General features: G+C 45.1%; 1 protein-coding gene across 1 annotated transcript in view; it reads left to right on the top strand.

Annotated features, from left to right (window-relative positions):
- The window catches only part of SHISA9 (shisa family member 9), a 1,140,149-nt gene that overhangs the window by 1,046,225 nt on the left and 71,688 nt on the right, over positions 1 to 22,236 (top strand). The window contains exon 6 of the mRNA XM_078663164.1: positions 6,465 to 6,620. Coding sequence (XP_078519290.1) covers positions 6,465 to 6,620 — 156 coding nt within the window. The remainder of the gene's footprint in view (positions 1 to 6,464; positions 6,621 to 22,236) is intronic.

Below are 22,236 nucleotides of genomic sequence, written 5' to 3'. Positions count from 1 at the left end.
GAGGCTCCATGCTGTTTTGTTGCAGCACTCCTGTGGTGCTGCTTCCTCCTGCCCTGGATCTTGGGATTATGCCTTGGGCTGGCTGGAGGGGGCAGGTTCTGGTCTCCCGGCCACCTCAGGTGAGTGCCACATAGCAGTGTTCTGTGTCCTCCTTTTGTGCTGTGCTCTGGCTGCTGTTCTGTGCTGTTACTCCTCTCCCACAATCGGGTCGCTGGAGCGGACTGTGGTGCTGCTTTTTCCTTGTGTTTGCTGCTTGTTTGACCTCCTGTTCCTCTGGACGTCTCTTCATGGATGTCTGGGTGCATCAGTCCCTTCTGTTCCCTTGACTTCCCTGCCCTGGTGTGGTTCCTGGTGGTGCGCCTTGGGCTGGCTGGTGGGGGTGGCCTTGTTCCTATCTCCCGGCTCCTTCACCTGGGTGTGTTCCAATCTGGCTGACTTGCTCAGTGTGCTGTTTGCTGTATGCTTGTTACATTGTGGAACTCATTGGGCATCCGCTCTGTTTTCTCTTTTGTAACAGGAGGTTGTGGGCTTGTTCGGTATATGCGGGCCTGCCTTCCTCCGGGTGCATTCCGCGTTGCTGTTTTGGCTGTACTGGTTGGGCTGCCGCCTGGGTGGGCTGTGTGTTGTGGCGGTTTGCTTCTTCTGTCTTGCCTTTGGGGCTGGCATTGTGGTTTCCTGGCTGGTCCTCTGGTGTGTCTGGGCTCTTCACTTGGTCGCTTCCCTTGCCGCTCCTATGCCACATTTACTCCTGTGTGTGCTTCCTCCTTGGGTGCGTCTGCCCTCTGCTTGTTCTGGCCAAATTGGTCCCTGGCTGGGTGCCTGCATGGGTTACTGGTACTGTGGGCCCTGCTCTTGCCTGTTGGTTTTTTTGTTCACGTTGGCTGCATGGGGCTGTTGCTCTCTGGCTGGTCCTGGACGTGTGGCGGGTGGTGCCATTCTGGTGCACCAGTCCACAGGGCTGTTGGTCTGTTCTTGGGTCAGTGGCCCCTCCTTTGTCTGGCTTACTCACCCCCAGTTCTCGCCTATTTCTGGGTGTTGTGCTGGGTTGGGTCTGGTCCTTCCCTGTTTGCGTGTCTGCCTGGGGTTGCCAGTGGCTGTGGTGTTTGTCCTTCCTGCAGTGGTGTCTTTGGGGGTGTTTTTCTTCATTGTGCCCTAGCTGCCTCCAGCTGGGTTTTCTTTGCTGGGCCCTGGTCTGCTTTTGTCTCGGCCCTTTTTTTTGGTGAGTCGGGCCTCATTGATGTCCTGATTGTCTTGGTGGTTCAGTGGCTCTGGGCTTCTGCTGCCTGCTTTTCTCCTCTGCCCTCTGGCGTTTGGCGGGGACTAGTCTGGTTGTTTCCTGGTTGGGAGTCTCCAAGGTCTGTGGCCGTGCTGTGTTGTCTCCCTGCTCTCCTCTGCTCTTTTTAGTTTTGGGCTTCTGGCCTGGGTGTGGTCTCTGGCTGCCGTGGTCTCTGCCTGTGGGAGGCTGTTCCCTCGGTGGTTGTGTCCTGGTCCTTGCGGGGGTGGGGTGGCCCTGTCCCTTGTGGCCTAGGCCCCCCTTTCTGGCTGCGCCGGTCTTTGCCTGGGTGGCCGCTCCAGTCTTTCCTGTGTGACCCCTCTTTTGAGCCCACTCTCATTGGCAGTGTCTGTCGTTCTGTGTCCCCCCTCCCTCTGTTGGGGAGGCACTTGTGGGGTGTTTGTCTTGCCCCTTGGGTGACTGGCTGTTGGTTTCCCGGGGCTTGCTGTTGAGGTTTGGGGGGTGTGGGGGCTTTGGCCTCTGGCTACTCTAGCCCTCCCTGGCCTTTGCCTGTGCCCTTCTGGGGCCTTCCCCGGTTTGGGCCTTCCCCAGGTGTGGGTTGGGCCGCCAAGTGGGTTGCTTGGCTTCGGCCCTGGCTTCCCATCTGCTTGGTGCTCTGTTTGCCTTGGTTTTGCCCTGGGGGGTTTTCCCCTGCTCCTGCCCTAACTTGGTGCGTGCTGAGCCATGGTGTTTGTGGGCCTGGGTGGTCTGCTTGGCTTCCACCCTGGCATATGTTGCCTCTCTGGCTTGTATGGTTTTAGGGGTTCTTTTCCCTCCCTTTGGGGGTTGTGGTTTCTGGGCCGTGGCCGTTGGCCCTGTCCTTCCCCTTCCGGGCCTCTGTGGGTCCGTGTTGTGGGCCCCCTGTCTTTGCTGGCCTGTCTGTTGTGGTCAGCGGTCTGTCCGGACTCTTTGGGGTTGTCTCTGCTGGCCTGTTCTTTTGCCCATTTCTGGTCTTGGCTCGTCTGCTGCTGGTGTTGGGGCTTGCATGGGGTTTCCCTTCCTGCAGTGTTGGGTTCTCTGGGCTACTTGGTTGCCTGGCTGTTCCATTGTGGGGCTTGTTGTGCCTCTTCTTTGGTGGTCGGTGTGTGCCTTCTCTAGGGCTGAGGCTTCCTGCTCCAGTCACCCCGGGTTTGTGGTTGGGGTGTTCTGCTTGGGGCTGTGTTGTTTGAGGCTGGGTCTCCCTCTTGTTCCCCTTTTCTTCTTTGCTTTCCCTTGGTCTTGTTGGTCTTGGGGATTGGTCTTGTCAGCTGTTGCTGCTCAGGCTTTTCCTGTTGGCCCTGGTTCTGTTTGGGGCCCTGCCCTGTGGGCGGTGTTTGGCCCTCCTGGGGTTCTGGTCTCTGCCGGGCCTGCTCCCTTCTGGCTCTTGGGGCCTTGTAGGGCGGCGTTCCGGGGGTTGGGTTATGTTTGAGGGTGCCTTGGCCTTCCCTCTTATCCTGTCCCGGGCCCTGTCTCCACCTCCCGGTGTGGGTGCTTGGTGGTTGGGGTTTGTCGTCTCTGGTGGTTGGTGTTGGCCATTCTCTCCTGGGGCCTGGTGCTCGTCTGTGGAGATTCTGGGGCTTATTCTCTGGGCTCTCTGTTGCCGGATCATTCTGGTTGGGGGGAGGGCCTTGTGCCCGGCCGTTGCTTCTCCCTCTTTTTTTCTGGTTTGGTCTGGGTGGTCCTACCCTTGGTTGGTTCTTTGGGTTTGTGCCTTTTTCATGTTGGTTGGCCCTATCCTCCTTCTTTTTGGTTTGGTTCTGTGTGCCTGCCTGGTGGTGCGGGGCTTCTAGGACTTTTGTCCAATGGGCACCCTTGGACGTATTCTATTGGGGCTTTGTCTTCTCTGGCCCACTGCGGTCCGGGATGTTGGTTGGTTGCTTTGGCGCCTGTTCCCCTTCTGGAGCTTTGCCTTTTGGGTCTCTTTGGGGATCCTCCTTTTCGGCTTCCTTTTTTTGGCCTACTCACCTTTTTTGGTGTGCTTCCCTCCACCTGGCGGTTTGAGGTTTTCCCCTTTCTGGTTGGCTGCCTCCTTGCTGTCGCCTTCTGTTTTCCATGGTTCAAGTTTCCGGTCCTTGGTTGGGTCCCTGCTGGCCGGTTCTGGATTGCTGGCCCATTGGGCAGCTGGGGTCTTCTTTGGGTGGCCTTCTCATTGTCCTTTGTTGTTGGCAGCCTCTGTTGTTTTTTGTTTGGCGTGTTCTCCCCCTTCCTTGTTTGTTCGGGGGTGCTTCTGGTGTGTGCTGGTTGACGTCTGTCGGTTGTCCACCAATTTGTCTTGGTCGTCCCCTGTGGTTTTAGTGGGCGTGTCCCTGCTTTGGTGGGGCATTTTCCTGTCCGGATGCTCTGCCTGGTGTTTTCTGCAGTTCTCCCTTTTGCTTCCCTTGTGTTGCTGCCTTTGGTGTGGTTTCCTGCGTGTGCTAGTGGGTTTTGGAAGACCGGGTTTCTGCTTTGATATTCTCCACTTCTCATGAATGGGGCGAGGACAGGAGCGACCTGGGAGTAATGCTCCATTACTTACCAGTAATCTTCATTACTCTGGGGCCTGTTGTCCTCATACCATTCATTACACCCCACCCTCCCTCCCAGATGGCTGGCCTTCCTGTTGGGGGCTTGGTTGTTCAGGCAGAATTCTGGGTAAGTACTGTTTATGTACACCCAGTATGAGGGGCATGGGGCTAGGGTTCCAGCAGTTCTCTGTTCCTTTTTCTGCCCGGAGATAATTATCTCCACTTGTCATTATTGGGATGAGGACAACAGGACTCGGAGTAATGAAGATTACTGATAAGTAATAGAGCAATCAAGACTTTTCTCTTAATGGAGATTCCAAATGAGAACACATTTTACTTTGTAAGTCTGGGAATCTCTGACGGTCTTATCTGTATTTGGATTGTGAAAAAACATTTCCATCATCGACCAAATATTTAGGACTCCAACTCCTACATTGCAAAACAGTGTCAATAGAGGGTGGCAGACTCTATTTAATATTTGTAGATCTGAAGACAGCCTTTGATTTGGTCTCCCGAGCCAAATTGTGGGATGTTCTCAGAGACCTGGGGATCCCCCTCTACCTCTTGACTTTGCCCAAGTGAGGTATGGGAAATGCGGTGAACTAACTCCCTGTTTCCCAGTCAGTAGAGGAGTAAGGCAGGGGTGCGTGCTTGCCCCTACCCTGTTCTACATATTTATCAACGCTCTGGTTGCCCAACTTACCAAGGTAAAGGACAATGATGCCCCAAAGCTGGCACATAGAAAGGTGCCTGCACTGATGTTTGTGGACGATACACTGTTATTATCAAAGTCGCCCATGGGCATCCAGAGTGTTCTTAATAGCTTTTTTATTTTTTGTAAAAACAGGGGGCTGAAGATCAATACACAGAAGACCAAATGTATGGTCTTCAACCCAGCTAACACATCCCACCCTAATCCCCGCCTAAATGGTACCTTGCTTGAGAGGGTGTCAGTTTTAGACTACTTAGGTGATACTGTGACAGAAACGTTTAAGTGGGGCCCACAACTGGCCAAAGCAAGCCTTAAACTAGTACAGACTGCAGGGGGAATTACAAAAATGTATAAAACTCTTTCCACAAACCGGCTGGGTCTATAGCGGAGATCTACAACGTGCAAGCAAGGGGCGCGACAATGTATGGGACTGAATTATGGGGTCACTGTCCCTCTGGCAGACTGAACAATATAGAGAACAATTTTATGAGGCAGATGTTGGGCCTTTCCCCTAGCACCCCCTCATCCCTCTACGCCTGGACCTAGGAATTATACCAATCGCGGGCAAAAAAGCGGACTTACACCACCAACATATTGGCGCAGACTGTGGGTTACCGCGGAACTAGCAGTCTACCAGTCAGAGTTAAAGGAGTTATTGAGTCTCCCGGGTCTGGGTAAAATACCATGGTTTCTATCTATAAAGGACGTATGTTGTAGGCTGGGTAAACCTAGCTTATGGAGCAACCCTGAGGAAATGTGCCTGGTAATCTCACGTCCAGAAATGGTAACATACCATAGGTTGCATAAATTAGCAGATATCCAGGGGAACGCGGCCCTAGGACACCTGACAGACGATTTTTGAGAATTAGAGATGAGTATCTGATTGAGTCCTTTGTGGATGATATCCAACCAACCTAAGCAAGGAAATGATACATCCAGTTTAGAATAGGGACCTTTCCGCTCTGTGCTTTCACTAACAAATGGGTAAAAGTCACCCCCTCAGGTGCCCTGCCTGCAATTGTGTGGAAGAGTCTGAGCTTCATGTTTTCTTTTTCTGTCCTCGCTATAAATTAGCCAGACAGCGTCGGCTAATCCCGCCCTGCAGGAACTTAGGGTTCCGGCATTGTGTGGCGTCATTTAGAGTTCCGAAGTACGACACTCACACACCCATTGTCTTTGCCGTATCCCGATTTTTAAACTCAGTGTGGCGTAGTCGTAGGATGTTGTTAAACTCGCCACCACACCCATAAAAGCTCATAGTGTATGCATTCTTTTTTTTAATTTTTGAACTAATTTTTAATAATTAAGTTTACTGATGAACTGAGATTTTATCCTGACAAAATTGTATGTGCACACGTTTATGTCCCTAGTGGTCTTACACAGGGAAACAGACATGGTAGCTGGTTGAGGATGGGCTGAAGGCATGAACTCCCCAAATCGACCACCCTGTGATCACTGAAATGTATTCTAACGCTGCTAAATATGTAATCTGTATACTTCTTTATGTGTAAACTGTGCTATGTTATGTGTTTTTACCTGTGGAAACTGCTTTCACTGTTGCACTATTTATGGTCTATATTGACCAAAATAAAGTTTGTTGGAATAGAATGGAATGGATAGTGAAAAGTCAGGAATTTCCTCAAAACATAAGATGCATTCTACAGGAGTAAATTGACTACTTTTTCCCAGCGAGCCTTGTGAATCAAGCCCTCAAATATTGCTTAGCCTGGCAGAGCAGTTGCATTAGAATAAACATATGTATTGTAACATTAAAGGCACAGAGATGCGAGATACATGTTCCTTGGTTGAATAAGAAAATACATCTAAATGAATAACAAAACTGCGAAGTACATCATTCTTATATAACTACAGCATTATTTTCAACTAGAGTTTGAAATGCAAAACTGAGTAGCATTTGTTATGCTTGATTATTTATCAAGACGATTTTCAAGTCTGATTTTCTTAACATATCTTGTTTCTTTTTTCTTTATTGCAGACACGGCCCATATGAATAATGTAGTCCCAGCGTCTCCTCTACTCCCTCAGATTGCACATCCGCATTCGTACCCCACCATGGGACCAATATCGAATCCTTATGAGCAGCAGCCCCCAGGCAAGGAGCTTAACAAGTATGCCTCGCTAAAAGCAGTTGGTAAGCAGTAATATCATTACAGGCCTCCTCGTTTCATTCTGCTGCCTATTTTCTAACCCTGGTTGTCGTGCATTAAAAAAATTAATATTTCATAGCTATGCCGGGTTGAAAGACAACCGTGTTATCTGTGCTAATAGCATAACTTTGTACAGCAATGCGCAAGATGTGATTTCAACCTCCATGTTTGCTAGTGCCCCTAGCAGTTTTGCACATATTGCTGGGAAAATAAAGCAGAATGATGGATCTGGAAGTGAATAATTACTTGTTTCTTGGTAAACACTGCCAGCTTAGCTGCCTGAAATAAGTGTGTCCATCTAGTCAATGTCAGCTTACCCTCAGGGTTAATGTAACGTGGGATCCATACAGCTGATGTTGCTGGCTTGCAAATAAGCTGAGGCATATAAACTCCAGTTGGGTTAAACAAGTAATTATAAACAAAATACATATGGAGAGAAATGTTTTAACACAAATGTTTATTTTTTTTTACTGAAGTAATGTACTTTGTGGCATATGACAAATGATAACCAATGTATCAGGCGTACCATCTCTTGGAGGTTAATTTTAGGATTAAAACAAAATCACTGGTATTTGATAAAACTACGTCCTGAGCAACTGATTCTTTGCTTGAGCTATCTTTTAATATTTGAATTCCTTTATGTGTTGTTTTGGCACAGAGAAATCTGTTGGACTGTGTATTTTCCTATCACACAAAAGAGGCAAATACCCCGATTGGTCTTGTGTGTTGCTATGAGTCATGTCTTTTGAGCAACAAGGTGTATTTTGTTTCTGTGTATTAGGAAATTGTAATTAAAAGTTTTAAGTAGAAGTGAATAAGGTCAAGAGACTCAGGGGTTATGGCTTGGTGGACAGTCCGGAGAATTGCAGGGATTTCTGTGCGCATAAGGAGCTGCCGAGCATCACTTTGCAAGTTTTCAGGCCACTAATACCGTGCAGCACCGAGGACCAAGAGTCGATGCGTAGAGTTGCACCCAAGTTCGCTGAGCCAAGGAGTGCTTACAGAGAGTTGATGGGATCCTCAGAACGGAAAATTATTGACCGAGGACCACAACAACTGATGACTGGTAGTCTAGGGGTGACTGTACATCAGCCAGACCAGAGAGGACTTCATGGGACGTAAACCCTGTAAACAGGACCCCTCATCATCTTCGTGGACCGAGGAATCCTTGCAGGAAAACCCCTGCTGACTGCATCACATCCACAGCAACCTTAGAGCATCTTCAGTATCCTTCATCTCTTGTATCAGGACCACTCCTTAGGAATATATTGCAATGCACATAGAGTGCCTGGAATTGCTGTAGGATTGCTTTACCTGCAAAGGAAACTGTTCTTGAGGACCTTGCTGGTCCCCCTGTATAGCTCTTCATCAGAGCTGGCCACCACAAGTACTTCTAACTAACTGTATTGACCCCTAAGTTTTCCTTGAAGGATGCTGGGTTTGTGGGGGTATAGGGTGGGAAGTTATTTAAGTAACAATTAATAAACAATTATTTATTAATGTATTTATTATTATTGAATTGATTATTAAACATATACATTGCGTAATAATTGTATTGTATTAGTTATATATTAGGTGTGGTCCGCTGGGTTTGTAGGGGTATAGGGTGGGAAGTTAAGTAATAATTCATTAATTAAAAATAATTATTAATGCCATAAATAAAAATTGATAATTAATTATTAAGTTGTTTAATAATCGTGAAATTTGTTTAATTGTTGTTTATTTTGTTAGACTTCATTTTTTGGTTTAATTAACAATGTTGCAAATATGTTATGTGTTTGAAGTTCAGTACTATACCTGCTGTTGCACAGACTGCAGTGTAAAAAAGTAAATATTACCGCTCCGAAGTCTAATGGTTTCCCAACTGCTGCACAGATTGGAGTGGCAATAGTAAATATCATTCCTCTGAAGTCCAACACTTTCCCTACGATTGCACAGAGTGGATTGGGGATAGTAAATGTAATACCCCCGAAGTGCTGCACTTTTCCTACTGTTGCACAAACTGGAGAGGGAATAGTAAATGTTATCCTTCCAAAGTCCAATTCTTTCCCTACTGTTGCACTGACTGGAATAGGAATAGTAAATGTAACCACTCTGCATTACAATGCTGTCCTTATATGCACACACTGAAGTGGGAAAAGTAAATTGTACCACTCTGAAACCCAACACTTTTTCTACTGTTGCACAGACTAGAGTGGGAATAGTAAATCTTACCCCTCCAAAGTCCAACCCTTTCACTACTATTGCTCAGACTAGAGTGGGGACAGTAAATGTTACCCCTCTGAAGTCCAACTCTTTCCCTACTGTTGCAGAGACTGGAATTTGAGTAGTAAATGTTACTCCTCTGTAGTCCAAAGCTTTCCCTTCTGTTGCACAGACTGGAGTAGGAATAGTAAATGTTCCCCCTCCGAAGTCCATTTCCATCCCTACTGTTGCACAGACTTGAGTAGGAATAGTAAATCTTACTCATCCGAAGTCCAACGCTTTCCCACCTGCTGTAAAGACTGGATTGGGACTAAATTACCCCTCTAAAGTCCAATGCTTTCCTTATTCTTGCACAGACTGAAGTGGGAATAGTAAATTTAGCACCTTCGAAGTCTAATTCTCTCCCTACTGTTGCACAGACTGGAGTGGAAACAGTAAATTCTACCTCTCCAAAGTCAAATGCTTTCCCTACCTTTGTAGAGACTGGAGCGGAACTACTAAAATATAGCTAATATTTTTTAATTTTATATTATTTGTTCATACACATTTATAGTTTCCAACTGTTATATTTTTTTTAAATAATGTTTCTTAGTAAAGGTATTTTTTTGTTTTTTATATTTAATTAATTTGCTATTTTATTGAAAGTTTTGCAGTTGGTTTGTTAATATTTTTAAGTTTCATATACATATATATATATATATGTGCATTTTATAGTAGTACAATAAAAAAGGCTAAACACTTGATATAATGTATAATATGTATATTTATATTAGTTGTATATTATATATATATGTATATATACACACATTTATATCTATATGTGTATATTTATGTAAGTATATATTTATATAAAGTATTAAATATTACTTACATTTATTAAATGTACATTACATTAATGGTGTATGTTACAATTATTTAGGATTTACTATTTTAAACTAAGTATATATTAAAAAGCAATATTTTTGTATGTTTTTTAACAATATTAGTGTAAAACCTCAAGAGTATTACTGATCTTTTTAACATGTACTTAAGTCAAGCAATAATTCCTATTAAACTGAAGCAGCAAGGGTTAAACCTATTCTGAGAAAACCTACTGCAGATCCCAAGGAGCCTAGTAACTATCACCCTATTTCTATTCTTCCCTACTTTGGGAAGTGGGTTGGACCATACACCATCGTAGAGAAAAAGGCGAAATTCCCCTGCTTCCCCCTTCTTCTCAAGGATTGGAGTATCCTTACTCTCAGGGTGATCCATGTGAACAAACTCAAAGTATATCATGAAAGAGCAGATGTCACCATGTTGATGGCAACAGATGTAGTTGAGGAAGAAGAGAGTGAACCTCTCCCAGCCCTAATATCAATTAATGCCCAAGATGGATCTGTGTAAGGATTAGTTATTTACTTCAACACTGACAGACCAGCAACAAGGAAAACTGCTATCACTTGCTGAAGCAGCTTGCTGGACTGTTACCTCTGACTACATGTCTGACAACATGGTGTTCTCATGATGTGAATACCAGTGACAGTTACCTGTCAAGAGTAAGATTATAGGTTTTCTGACCAGGTCAAGACTGAGGTTACCAAGCTATTGGAGCTGGGGTGATTGAGCCCTCCAATAGTCCATGGGCCTGGTGCCCAAACCCAACCCCAAAGGGAGGAAACCTGAGATCGGTTCAATGTGGACTATAGGGGCCTCATTGCAGTTACTAAGACTGATGTCCACCCCATTCCAAGAACAGATTAGCTCATTGATAAGTTGGGGGCAGCAAAACATCTGAGCACCGTTGACCTGACATCAGATGATAGGCAGTCTGCCCTCGCTCCAGGAGACAAGGAGCGGTCTACTTTCTCCTCACTTTAAGGCCACTTTCATTTCAAAATGATCCCTTTTGGGTTGAAGAATGCCCCTGCCAGTTTCCAGAGGTTGGTGAATCTTGTACTGTCAGGATTGGACATTTTGAGGTGCAGCTTATCTTGATGAAATAGCTGTCTTTAGCTCTACCTGGGAGGATCGCCTGGTCCACCTCAAGGAAATGCATCAGTTCTTGCAGCAGGCAGGCCTGACTATCAAGGCCAGTAAGTGTCAGGTAGAGGAGGGTTCTGTTGTGTACCTGGGCCCCCAAGTTCGTGGAAGCCATATACAGCCTCTCCTGCATATGATCTAGACTATCCTGGCTTTGGAGCCTCCTAAGACCCAGACCCAGGTCAGACCCTTCTTCAACCATATTGAATACTAGAGTAGATTTCTTTTTAAACGATTATGGTACCATAGTGGCACCATTAACTGACTTGACCTACAAAAAGTAATCCAGAAAAGTTATCTGGACTGAGCAGTGTCAAAATACTTTTGATGCTCTCAAGGAAGCATTGTGCTCAGCACCTGTCTTGAAGGTCCCTGACTTCAATAAAGAGTGTTTTGTTCAGAGAGGTGCCTCTGAACATGGAATAGGTGCAGTGTTGTCACAAGTGAATGCTTTGGACCAGGATCAGGAAGTTGCCTTCATCCGTAGGTGACATCTTCTCAGAAAGCAGCATTGGAGTGCCATTGAGAGCGAAGCCTTTGCTGTGGTTTGATCCCTGAAGAAACTAAGACCCTAACTATTTGGAACTCCCTTCAAAGTTCAAACCTACCACAGAACCTTCAAATATCTAATGCAGATGAAAGCAGAGAACTCCATTTAGTTAAGGTAGTAGATTTCCATTTAGGAGATCGGCTTTACAGTGGAACACAGACCTGGAACTGACCATGCCAGTGTAGACTCCCTTTCTAGGTTTTTCCACTTAGATGATGAGAATCACCAGGAAAAAGCTTAGTGGCTCATCATCTTTCCTCTGGAAGGGGACCATGTAAGGAAATGCTTATTTATTATGGTCACCCCCAAGTTTATTCTAACACAAGTTCTGGGTCCCACCGATGCCACCAATGTGAGGAAATGGAGTGCATTATATGGTATGGTTGGGCGACCTCATCTTGTAATACAGTTACAAACCCCATTTAGGTCCAGTAGGTTTTGTCTGTAAAACCCTCACCTCAACCCTTGGTATCTGTGGCACTGATCAGCAAGGCTTACACAGAGGAACACGTGTTAAGCATTTAAACGGCACCAACACAATTGCCGAAGACATCGACACATCACTCAAGAAATTCAACACCAGTTTATAAAAATAGACAGTATTTCTATAAGAATTTAGATACTAGAACAAAAAAGATCCACTGGGGGGTTCCGAAGATATAGATTCTACAGGCAGTAATAAATCACTCAACCCACGAACAAGCCTTGACAAAATCAACAAATTAGACATTTAGATACGCTTTCCCCGACAATTCAGGTAATTGTCACTGTGATCGATTAGAAGTACTTGGAGCAACCAACTGTGGCATAGTGAGGGGACTCGCAAGGTTCTCAAGAACAGTTACAGCTGCAGGTGAGGCACTCCTTCAGCAGTTCCAGGCACTTCATCTGTGTTGTAAGGATAGAATGGTCATGATGCAAGTGATGAAGGATGCTGAAAATGCTCTAAGGATACTGTGGATGCGATGCGGTCGATGAGGGTCTTCCTGCAGAGATTTCTCAGTCCACAAAGATGGTGAGGGGTCCTGTTTGCAGGGCTGATGTCCAACGAACTCTTCCCAGGTCTGGCTGAAATCCAGTCATCACTGGACTACCAGTCACCCGTTGTCACAGGCCAATTTTTCCTGGGTCAATAACTTTCCTTCTGGCAGTCACAGCCCCTCCCTGCACTCTGACAGCACTCCTGGGCTCAGAAAACTCGGGTCAAAATCTGTGCATCAGGTCTTGGTCCTCGGTGCTGCACAGTGGTGGTGGTAGCAGCTTGAATACGTTGGTCTACCAACTTGTCTTAGCAGGCCTCTTTAGGTTTTGTGAACCTGTGCTGCAAACAGGAGGCCAGTCAACTGGTCTTTGGAGTTCTTTCAGATTGACTGGGATCTGGAGATTGCACCTCCACGAGCAGGACACAGAAGGTGCAGTCTGTTCAATAGCCACAAGGTGCAGCAGATGTAGTCCTCATTGGTGCAGCCTCTCTTTGCTGGTCCCGCAATGCAGCAGGACAGTCCAGCTTCAGTTCTTCTTCCTAGTCAGTTGAGATCTAAAGTCTGGGTGCCACTGGTGCCCCTTTATGCTAGGAGAGTGCCCTTAGGGCTGGATGCAGTTGGTAGCAAATGGGCTGCCATGTTCCCTCCCACCTGGTGACCACTTTTTATGGAGTGTGGCATCTGGCTGTCACAGGATGCATCATTCTGCCCAATCTCAAGATGACGAGACCCCTCTGCTGGTGTACAGACTTCAATAGCCCACTCCATGACTGTTGTTACCTTAGGGCTACAGGACCCTGGGGAAACTGATTTAGCAAGTGGTTTTCCCTCTCTGCTCCCTGTGCCAGTCTGTCTAGCTCAACAATTGAGCAGTCCTCCCCCCAGTGTCCCACATCTGCTCTTCAAAGTTTGCTTCACTTTTGAAGCCTACCATTTGGGGCTTGCAATAAGTGGCTTCCTGCAGGAGGGCAGGGATATCTATCTGGCCTGTGATTCTTCATTGTTCTCCTTCCTGCGAGTCATTGGCATGTATCTCTAGGAGGGAAGATAGCTGTCTCGTTAAGCAGGCTTCATGTGTGCCTGGGAAGGCACATGAGTTTTAAAGCTAACAAAGGGGCAGTTTTGCTAAAGATGTACGCTACCACAAGGCTTTAGATAATAGTTGGGTTTATTGTAACAAGTTGTTTGATAGCATGGAGTACCCACCTTGGTTGCACCATTTAGGAGTTAGCACAGCTGAGGGGTTAGTGTGTAACCCTGTACTCACCAATTGTGTGACCCAAGTCTTTCCACAGAAATAACAGTTGTCTCATGTGTTTTACTGTCAGGACATGTAAAATACATATTCTGCCTGTGTCATATGTTACACCATGACCTTAGAGCTGACTTGCACTCCCAGAGGAGTGACTTACACACATATCTGGGGGAAGTGGCAGCTTCGCTATTGCTTTCAATGATAACATCAGGCTAGCAGTGCACGACTACTCTACCAGGGTGCAGTGAAAGACTGAAGGACTTGTTTTACTTAGGAGGGGGGGGAACCCGGATGACACAATCTGTGTTGTAAGCCTTGGGGTACCTCTCTAACTTACATGCCCAGGGTACCAGGGCACCATTTACTAGGGACTTACAGGAAACCTAGCAATTTCCAGTTGTGTTTAACCAATTTGACATACATTTTAAGGGTAGGAAAACTGGCACTGAGGTCTGGTTAGCATGCCTCAGTGCACTCTCAGAGTCGAAAACCCAGCAGCATCAGCAGAAAAAAATGGGTGTGACCATACAAAAAGAGGCATTTCCTTACACCCTGCTTATAATCTCCACATTAAGTCAGAGATGAGATCTTAAATATTATCATTAATATCACCACACATCAAATTGCCGTCAATGACATAAATTTAGATTCTAGACAACCCTACACGCAGGAATCTAGTGGGCTCAACTTTTAGCCATCATTAATCAGGCTCCCAGAGCATGGACCAGCCTCACACATGCCTTAATTTTTGAATGAAATGTTACTGGATCAAATTCCCAATTTGGCAGTGATCTGCAAGGCACGCTCACAGACCCTGTGCTAGGCAACCCTACCTCAAGAGATAACTGGCTGTGGCTTTTGACCATGTCTAGTTTGCTGCAGGTCCAGGGCCTGACTGACATGTTTTCTCTCAACACTTCGACTTCCAATACTCACCTAATATAGCATTCAGAGATGTGCAGTGGTCTCTAGGTATATGGTCTTGACTCTATCTAGGCTGTGCAAGTAAGGGCCCACTTCCAAGAACCAACTCGACATGGCTCATTCCCTCACAAATTCTCTGCTTGCCACATCTTATTATAATTGCCCTTGATATGTCCCCATACTCATAGCATATTTATAGATGTAGTGAAGAATTGTATTTGTGATCTGATATGTGACCTCATATGTGAGATCATGGACAGTACACTGCAGAACCATTATGTTTACACTGCTCACCAAGTTGATGAATTTAAGTGTTTGCAGCATTGAATCATAGCCGTAATGTTTATTCAAATAACGTTTTCCTAGGGAGTTTCAAGGTTTTTATATCAAAAGGTAGTTGCCCTGTTGAGTATGGAAATAAAAAATCCTTTAATCAATGTTTACCAGTTATCTATATATATGTATTTTACTTATTTCAAAGCAAAAATCCTCTTTACATGACCTAGGGCTGTGTGCATCAAGATCTTAGTATATGGTGTGACCTCTGGCTCCTGCTTCTCCAGAACCTGCTTTACATAGCAAACTCAGCAACGGGGGTGAGCTTTGGCCTTGCAAAGTGGCTGGGTTGCTGGGCCCCCATATCCCACTGTGCATAGCTTTTGATCATTGTCTGGGCTTCAGAAGTGAGAAAAGAAGACATAAGATGGTTCAGAGCCACTGGTTTTCATTCTCTCTTTCAAGAAGTGGATATGTTTCACAACAAAGTTATAGAGCTTAGTTTGAATCTACTTCTTCCATAAGGACAACAAGATTCCACAGGGACCATCTACCACACAACCCATGACCTTCCTTTTCCATCTATGTTCTTTGTTGTCCCAATACAGTAGGCACAGAAAAACAGTACCAGATAGTAAGGCTTTTCAGATTAGGGACAAAATAGAAAACTGTAATGGGAAATCAAAGATGGCAATTGTTAGCCCTGGCTCCCTACAAATTAAGGAATGTTAATCTTCATATTCAAAATGCTTTGACCAAAGCTTTGAGCCAGCAGAAATTTATGGCCAGCTACCACAGACTTGTCATCCTAATGGTTCAGATTCTGAGTTGGCCCAGCTATATTCCGACAATACTTGTCATGCAAAGAAATCTCAGGGCACTGTTTCACACCTTGCTACCGGTCTCATATGCCCTTGGAACCAGCTTTGCATGACCTTTGGCCATGATTTGGGATTCACTGGAGAAAAAGATGCCAAATTTGGATATTGGGTCAAAGATATTCAACCTCTCACTCGGGAAGTGGCAAAGCTTCACTGAGTGCCGTGTGCAAGCTGCTCTCAGCTACTATAGGTTCTATAGGTTCCCTCATAGTTCCCTTTACACAGACCAGGCACCCTAATATCTCTATTCAGATGGGGATTAGCTCTTCTAACTATGTCCAAGTCTCTTGGGAATAATGGGTTTTATGGCTGCTTGTAGTCATAGATAGTCAATGCTAGCCCTGGCTTGCCTCACATTTAAGGATGCTGTTCTTCATATTCAAAATGCTCTGCCCAAAACAAACACCAGCAGGAATTGTAAGCCAACGGCCACACATGCATCACTTACATGCTTCTGGAATTTCCACTTGGGTGCACTATACGTTTTTAAATGTAATTAGCCTTTCAATGTTAAGTCGGAGAAAAAGTGCTGCAAAATTGGACATCCCTCATAATTTACTATGTATGTGACAGATGAACCACTAAATATTTGCAATCTTAAATATTTACCCATAAACATTCTTCCCTGTCACAGTGAATAGAATTAAATCAGTAGTCTGTTAAGTAAGTGGACCTCAAACAACAATGCTGATTGTAAAATATATGGTGAGGTACAAATAAGCTTCTGGTATTTGTGTTAATGCTTTCAAGATGTAAACATGTGATGCAGAATAAGGAGGTTATTTACGGAAATATATTAAGTGTAGGACAGTTTAATCAAGATAAAAAGGTTTGTACCAGATATATTGGTTTTTTTAAACTCTGGATAGCTCAATCCAGGATAAACTGCTTTGATATGTTGACATATTTAGCTAGGGAACCAGTCAGAACACCAGGGTCTAAACCACAAATGTTGCGATTCTGCAAGCTAATCAATGCTTGCCTTAACCACGCATATGCCTTAACCACGCATGTGCGTGGTTAGGTCAATGCGCTGTCTAGCTGCTAGCTGCATTGGACGGAAGCAGGCAGCAGGGAGAGATCCGCTGTGAGGTAAGTGGGGCTGGGGGTGGGTTGGGGTAGGTTTGTAGGCTAGGGGTGGGTCTGGGTAGTGTTTGGGCTGTGGGGGGGGTGGGCGGGGTAGTTTTGTGGTCTGGGTTTTTTGTGGACTTGGGAGTGGGTCAGAGTAGTTTTGTGGGCTGGGGAGGTTCAGGGGTCGTTTTCTGGGTTTGGTCAGGGTAGTTTTGTAGGCTTGGGGTGGGTCAGGGTAGATTTTTGGGGCTGGGGAGCGGTTCGTTTTGTGAGCTGGGGGTGGGTTGAGGTAGTTTTCTGGGCCCCGGTAGTTTAAAGGGCTGAGGGGGTTTGAGGCTAGTTTTCAGGGCTGGGGGGTTGGAGGTAGGTTTCAGGGCTGGGGGTGTTTGGGGCTAGTTTTCAGGGCTGGGGGTTGGAGGTAGTTTTCAGGGCTGGGGGGTCTGGGGCTAGTTTCCAGGGCGGTTGTAGTTTTCGGGACTGGGAAGGTCAGGGGTAGTTTTCAGGACAGGGGGCTCAGAGTAGCTTTTAGGGCAGGGGTTGTTTATTTAAATTCAGGGTTAAGGTATTAATCCTCAGGGCACGGGGAGGGGAATGGGTAGTCGGGGTCGATTTTAGGGCTTAGGGAAGAGCGGGCAGTTGTTAGGGCTGGGTCAGGGTTGGGCTGGGTCCAGTGAAGGGACAGGGTTAAGGGAAAGGGTTTTAGGCCACAGAGCATGGGGAGGGCACAGTGTGGGGGCTGGGTGGGGTTAGCGGTATTTTGCACTTCAGGGCGGGTAGGGGGCAGGGGGGAGTTTGTACCTTAGGGCAGTGGGGAGGAGGCAGTGACCTTCGCCACGCAAACCTCTTTACCATTCATGCCTTTGCCACAAAATTACGTGGTAAAGGCATGTGTAGTAAAGGAATGCGTGGTTAAGATACAGTGGTTATTAAGACCATGTTGTCTAGGCATGCATGGTTAGGGAATTCATGTTTCCAACATACAACCATTTAGCTAGAATCTTAGAGTTTCATGCCTCACTAATATCACCTCACCTGGTAGCACTGACTTTCTGGATTTGTTTTTAACGCCTTAACCGCGGTGGTTTTTCCCCTGCGGAGCGGGCGTTCTAAAGGGTGGGCGTGGCCGCATCAGCCATTGGACGTGCGCAGCACCAGGGAGGTAGCTCGCACGACGTCCAACGGCCGGCGGCAGCAGGGAAGGGGTTAATAATGTAAAGTATAATGCATTGAGTACCGTTTTTTATAGAAGGGAAACTCCATTCAATTCTGCACTTCCTTTTCAAGGTAGTCACCCAACAGCTACCATAGAAGCAGTTCTGTGTAGCACATTTCTACTAGCTAAAATAAATTGTACATGTAATCAAGAGAATATTATGGTTTCTGATGGGATGATGAAATACGATTTGTGTTTATTCATGTGGTTAATTTTACGAGCATGTTCAAAAACTCTCTAGAGATAGGAAGTGATTAGTCTTGGATAGAACAATATCTGATAATCGTAACAGCAATTAATATCAAGACAGAAATTAAATGTCTATTGATCCTGCATGCTAATCAATATCGCATGTTGAGAAGCATTATTTATAAACAGTGGCATGTACGACTCAATGACTTTTCTCCAAAGAAAAGCCGTTTTACTACTGCTGCAATTGCTGTCCTTTGATTTGAAACTGTGAGTGGCAGGTTGACAAAATTACTGTTTTTTCACCCCAACTACCATGTGTTTATGCACCAAATCTTTGCCTTGGCTCACACCAATTACAGCAAACATTTTAAAATATATGAATCAATAGAGAGCCATAATGCTTGCTGTATCCAACCAAATATTTCCTGAAATTTTGAGAATTGAGTATTCCTCAAGCAGCTTGAATAATGGGAATAGTCTACTTTCATTCATTTTTTAATGCACATACTACCCTGCAATCGACCTGCTACCCATGTGATATACACCCCTTTCGTACTTCTTCCAGTCTATCCATGTTTAGAGAGATAGAGGAAGAGGAAGGAGGTCTGATAAACCAGAAAGCTGGCATAAAGGTTACCTTCAAGTGGAGCATTGTCTTGACAGATCCTAAGAATCTCAGATAACCATGTCCACAAAAATATATAACCCACTTGGTCCATCTCAACACTTGTGAAAGTGGACTTGCTAGAGTAATCAGATTATGAAGAGAAAAGGGCTTGGGAAAAAAGTCCACTCTAGTCCTGAGGCCCTCAAGAGGCATGGGGACCTCATCCCCCCCCCCACCAACAGTGTGCCGAGAGGCACGTTTGCAGAGTGGTGGAGAAAGGGGGCATGGCCTCCAGCCACCTCTCAGCAATCTCACTGTGTAGGGCTTACAGGAATGTAAGAGTCTAGAGATAAGCTGACAAAAACTGAGGTGGACGAATCCAAATATAATGCTATCCTCAAAAGCTACTTCAGAATAATTCAACAGGCTCTTCATAATTATTTTATGCAAAAGATTGATGAGAACAAGAACTCTTCCAATTACCTTTTTTTAAATGTCAGAGAGCTTTAGAGAGCTAGCATCCTACTGCCTGTGATCAGTCTATACAAGTTTCCCCAACCTTTTGGTGCTAATCTGGCATTCTATATCAAACACAAAATTACAAACATCTACTCATTCCTCACTCCTCAGCTGGTTTTGAACTCTTTCCCAACAGAAATGGGAGAAACCCGTCTGGCAGGGATGGCTACCTGGAGCTGTTTTGCATCAATATCAACCCAAGTTGTGGTGGATTCCATGATCGCAAACATATTGGAATCCCTGCTGGACCCCTGTCCTCATTATATCTTCTCCCACAATGTGCCTCCACGTGGCTCTTATCTAAGTGACTTGTTTAATAGCTCCTCAAGGACTCTGAAATACCCTCATGACTGGAAACATGTATTGGTATTCATTTCTGAGAAAGGTGGGAGTAGACCCCCTAAATATAGCTAATTATTGTTCTATCTCTTTATTGCCATAACCAGCCATAGAAATTGAGAGGCTAATACATTCTCAACTTTTTCTCTGTTTAGAGGAGTTAACCTGTTGGATGTTTCCAATTTGGGTTTTAGAGAAAGTTTTAACAATGGCTGAGGACAAATCTGCTGCCCTCCTCCTCCTCCTCCTCCTCCTCCTCCTCCTCCTCCTCCTCGACCTCTCTGCAGCTTTTGATACTGTATCCCATATCATCCTTATCAAATGGCTGGATAAGATCGGGCTACACTCAAATACTCCTGGTTGGTTTCTCCCTTCGTGTTTGGCAGATCACATTCTATCCTCTTCCCCCTGTTTCAAATCTTGTTCTACATCACATGTGGCATTCACCAGTGCTCGTCCTTGAGCCCCACACTTTTTATTTATATCCGAATGGCTCCACAGGCAAACATTCTAAGAGCATGGGAGTTTGGGAATATATTTTACACTGATGAAACGCAATTAATTGTATCAATAGCAGAGAATTCAGAAACTACCACATGCAACTTGATGGATTGTCTATCATCAGTGGCCAGATGGATGCAGAATCAGTGTTTGAAATTGAACAGGGATAAAACTGATGACACCCTGTTTGGGAAGGCAGACTCTATTTGGAAAGTCTCTTGGTGGGCATATACTCTGGGATCCTGCCCCTTTCTCCTAAAACAACACTGAGGATCTCAGGCACCCATACTCATAACACACTAACCATGAAAGATCAGGTCACCCCCGTATGCGGATCATGCTATGATATCCTGTGCCTTCTGTGCAGAGTCTTCAATTAGATATCTATTAAGTGTCAAGACAGTTATCATACATGCACTGACCATTCGTCTTTTGAACTATGACAATGCTCTGTATGTTGGCTGGTTACCTTTTTTTGCTTGCAAATCATTTAGAACCTGGCTTCCTTATGGTATGAAATATTCCTCAAAGATGGGCCATATCACTCACTCTCAAATCCCTTCACTGTCCAATGGTCTGCTAGCAAGCTACTTTCAAGCTGTTCTGCCATGCACGCCTAGCGCTGAACACTGCAGTCCCATACTATATGGGAAATAGAATATCTTTCAGCAAGCAAACCAGAGCCTGTAGATAAGCCAATCAGGCTGTTAACACCCCCTGGCAAATCCAAAGAACGAGAATGGGTTTTTTCTATTCAAGCTATATGGCTGCTCTTCACTGGAAGTCCCTTCCCCGGAACCTACTCCTCCTGTATAATCTTATGCTGTTTAGGAGACTTTTTGAAACATGACTTTGTCTAGTCTAGCTCTCTGTTGCACCCCATTGCCTTTTTATGTCATTTGTGTTTGTTGCCTCCCCTCCTCTATTTTGGCCGTTCACTGGGATATCCTCCCAAAGATGATCAAGTGCAGCACAAATTACCCTAACTCTAATTCTCAAATTGCAGGGCCTGGTGGCTTAGTGGACTAATACGTCTAGTGTAGGAGCCTCTGCTTGACCTCATGGTCAAAGGTTCAAATCCCTGTGGGTCCACTAAGCTCTTCATTCTTCTGAGGTCAACATAATTAGTACAGTTGGGTAGCAATAAACATCTATTGTTCAATGCTAAGATATCTTTGGGTGAAGTGCGCTTTACAAATACACGTTATGTTATAATGTCATCTACAGAAAGGAGATGTGTAGGTGAATTTTGCACTGAATCTGTAGTTTGGCCTGGCACTCCTCTAAGAGTTACCAATTCCCACGGTACCTGTAACTCTGGGCTGAAGGAATACCGCACGACCCTGAGATGATTCCTGTAGTCCCCAAAGAAGTGGAAAATCACTGGAGAATCGTGAGCGCTGCACCCAATTTCTAATTATTCCTCAAACCCCCCCCCCCCTCTGCAATTTAACTGGGACATTTCATATGCTATCAGCAGCGTCAATGTCTGAGTGAAAAAACGTTCTAATTCCGATGGTGTCAGAAACTCTTGTTGCCTACCCTATATGAATTACAGGGGCATATGTAATGCGGTTGTGAGCATGAGCATAGAGCAGTATATTGTCTCCTTCCTGAATACTGAGAGATGTTTTTCTCTGCCGCTAACATTCCTCAGAGAATACTCTTTCCTTGGCAGCATGAAATAAACAATACTTAATATTTGAAGCTTATGAAGCTTAATACATAATACATAGTGAGAAATGCATTGAAATCCAAGCTCATTAAACTTTAATAAATAGTGTGATCCAGGAAATAAGGCATCAAACAGTTGGAAGGGTTTGCCATAAAGATTGCTATCTAATGCATTTTCTCTAAGTAAAAAGAAATATACTGGCAACGGACAAAGATTTAGGATCTTATTTAGTGTTTGAAAAGAGGAATGCTGCAAATGGAACATTTGCCATGTTGGTGATGGGGTATCATCACTTTACTCCACAAGTGCTTGACCTGTGATCATTAATCCTTTTAAGAGGGAGTTTAGTTGTGTGAATCATGCATAAGCTTCAACATAACAATAACA

This window comes from Lissotriton helveticus, chromosome 10 (assembly GCF_964261635.1).
Source record: "Lissotriton helveticus chromosome 10, aLisHel1.1, whole genome shotgun sequence".
In the NCBI taxonomy this organism is placed as follows: domain Eukaryota; kingdom Metazoa; phylum Chordata; class Amphibia; order Caudata; family Salamandridae; genus Lissotriton; species Lissotriton helveticus.
This window is presented reverse-complemented; position numbering and strand designations above follow the sequence as displayed.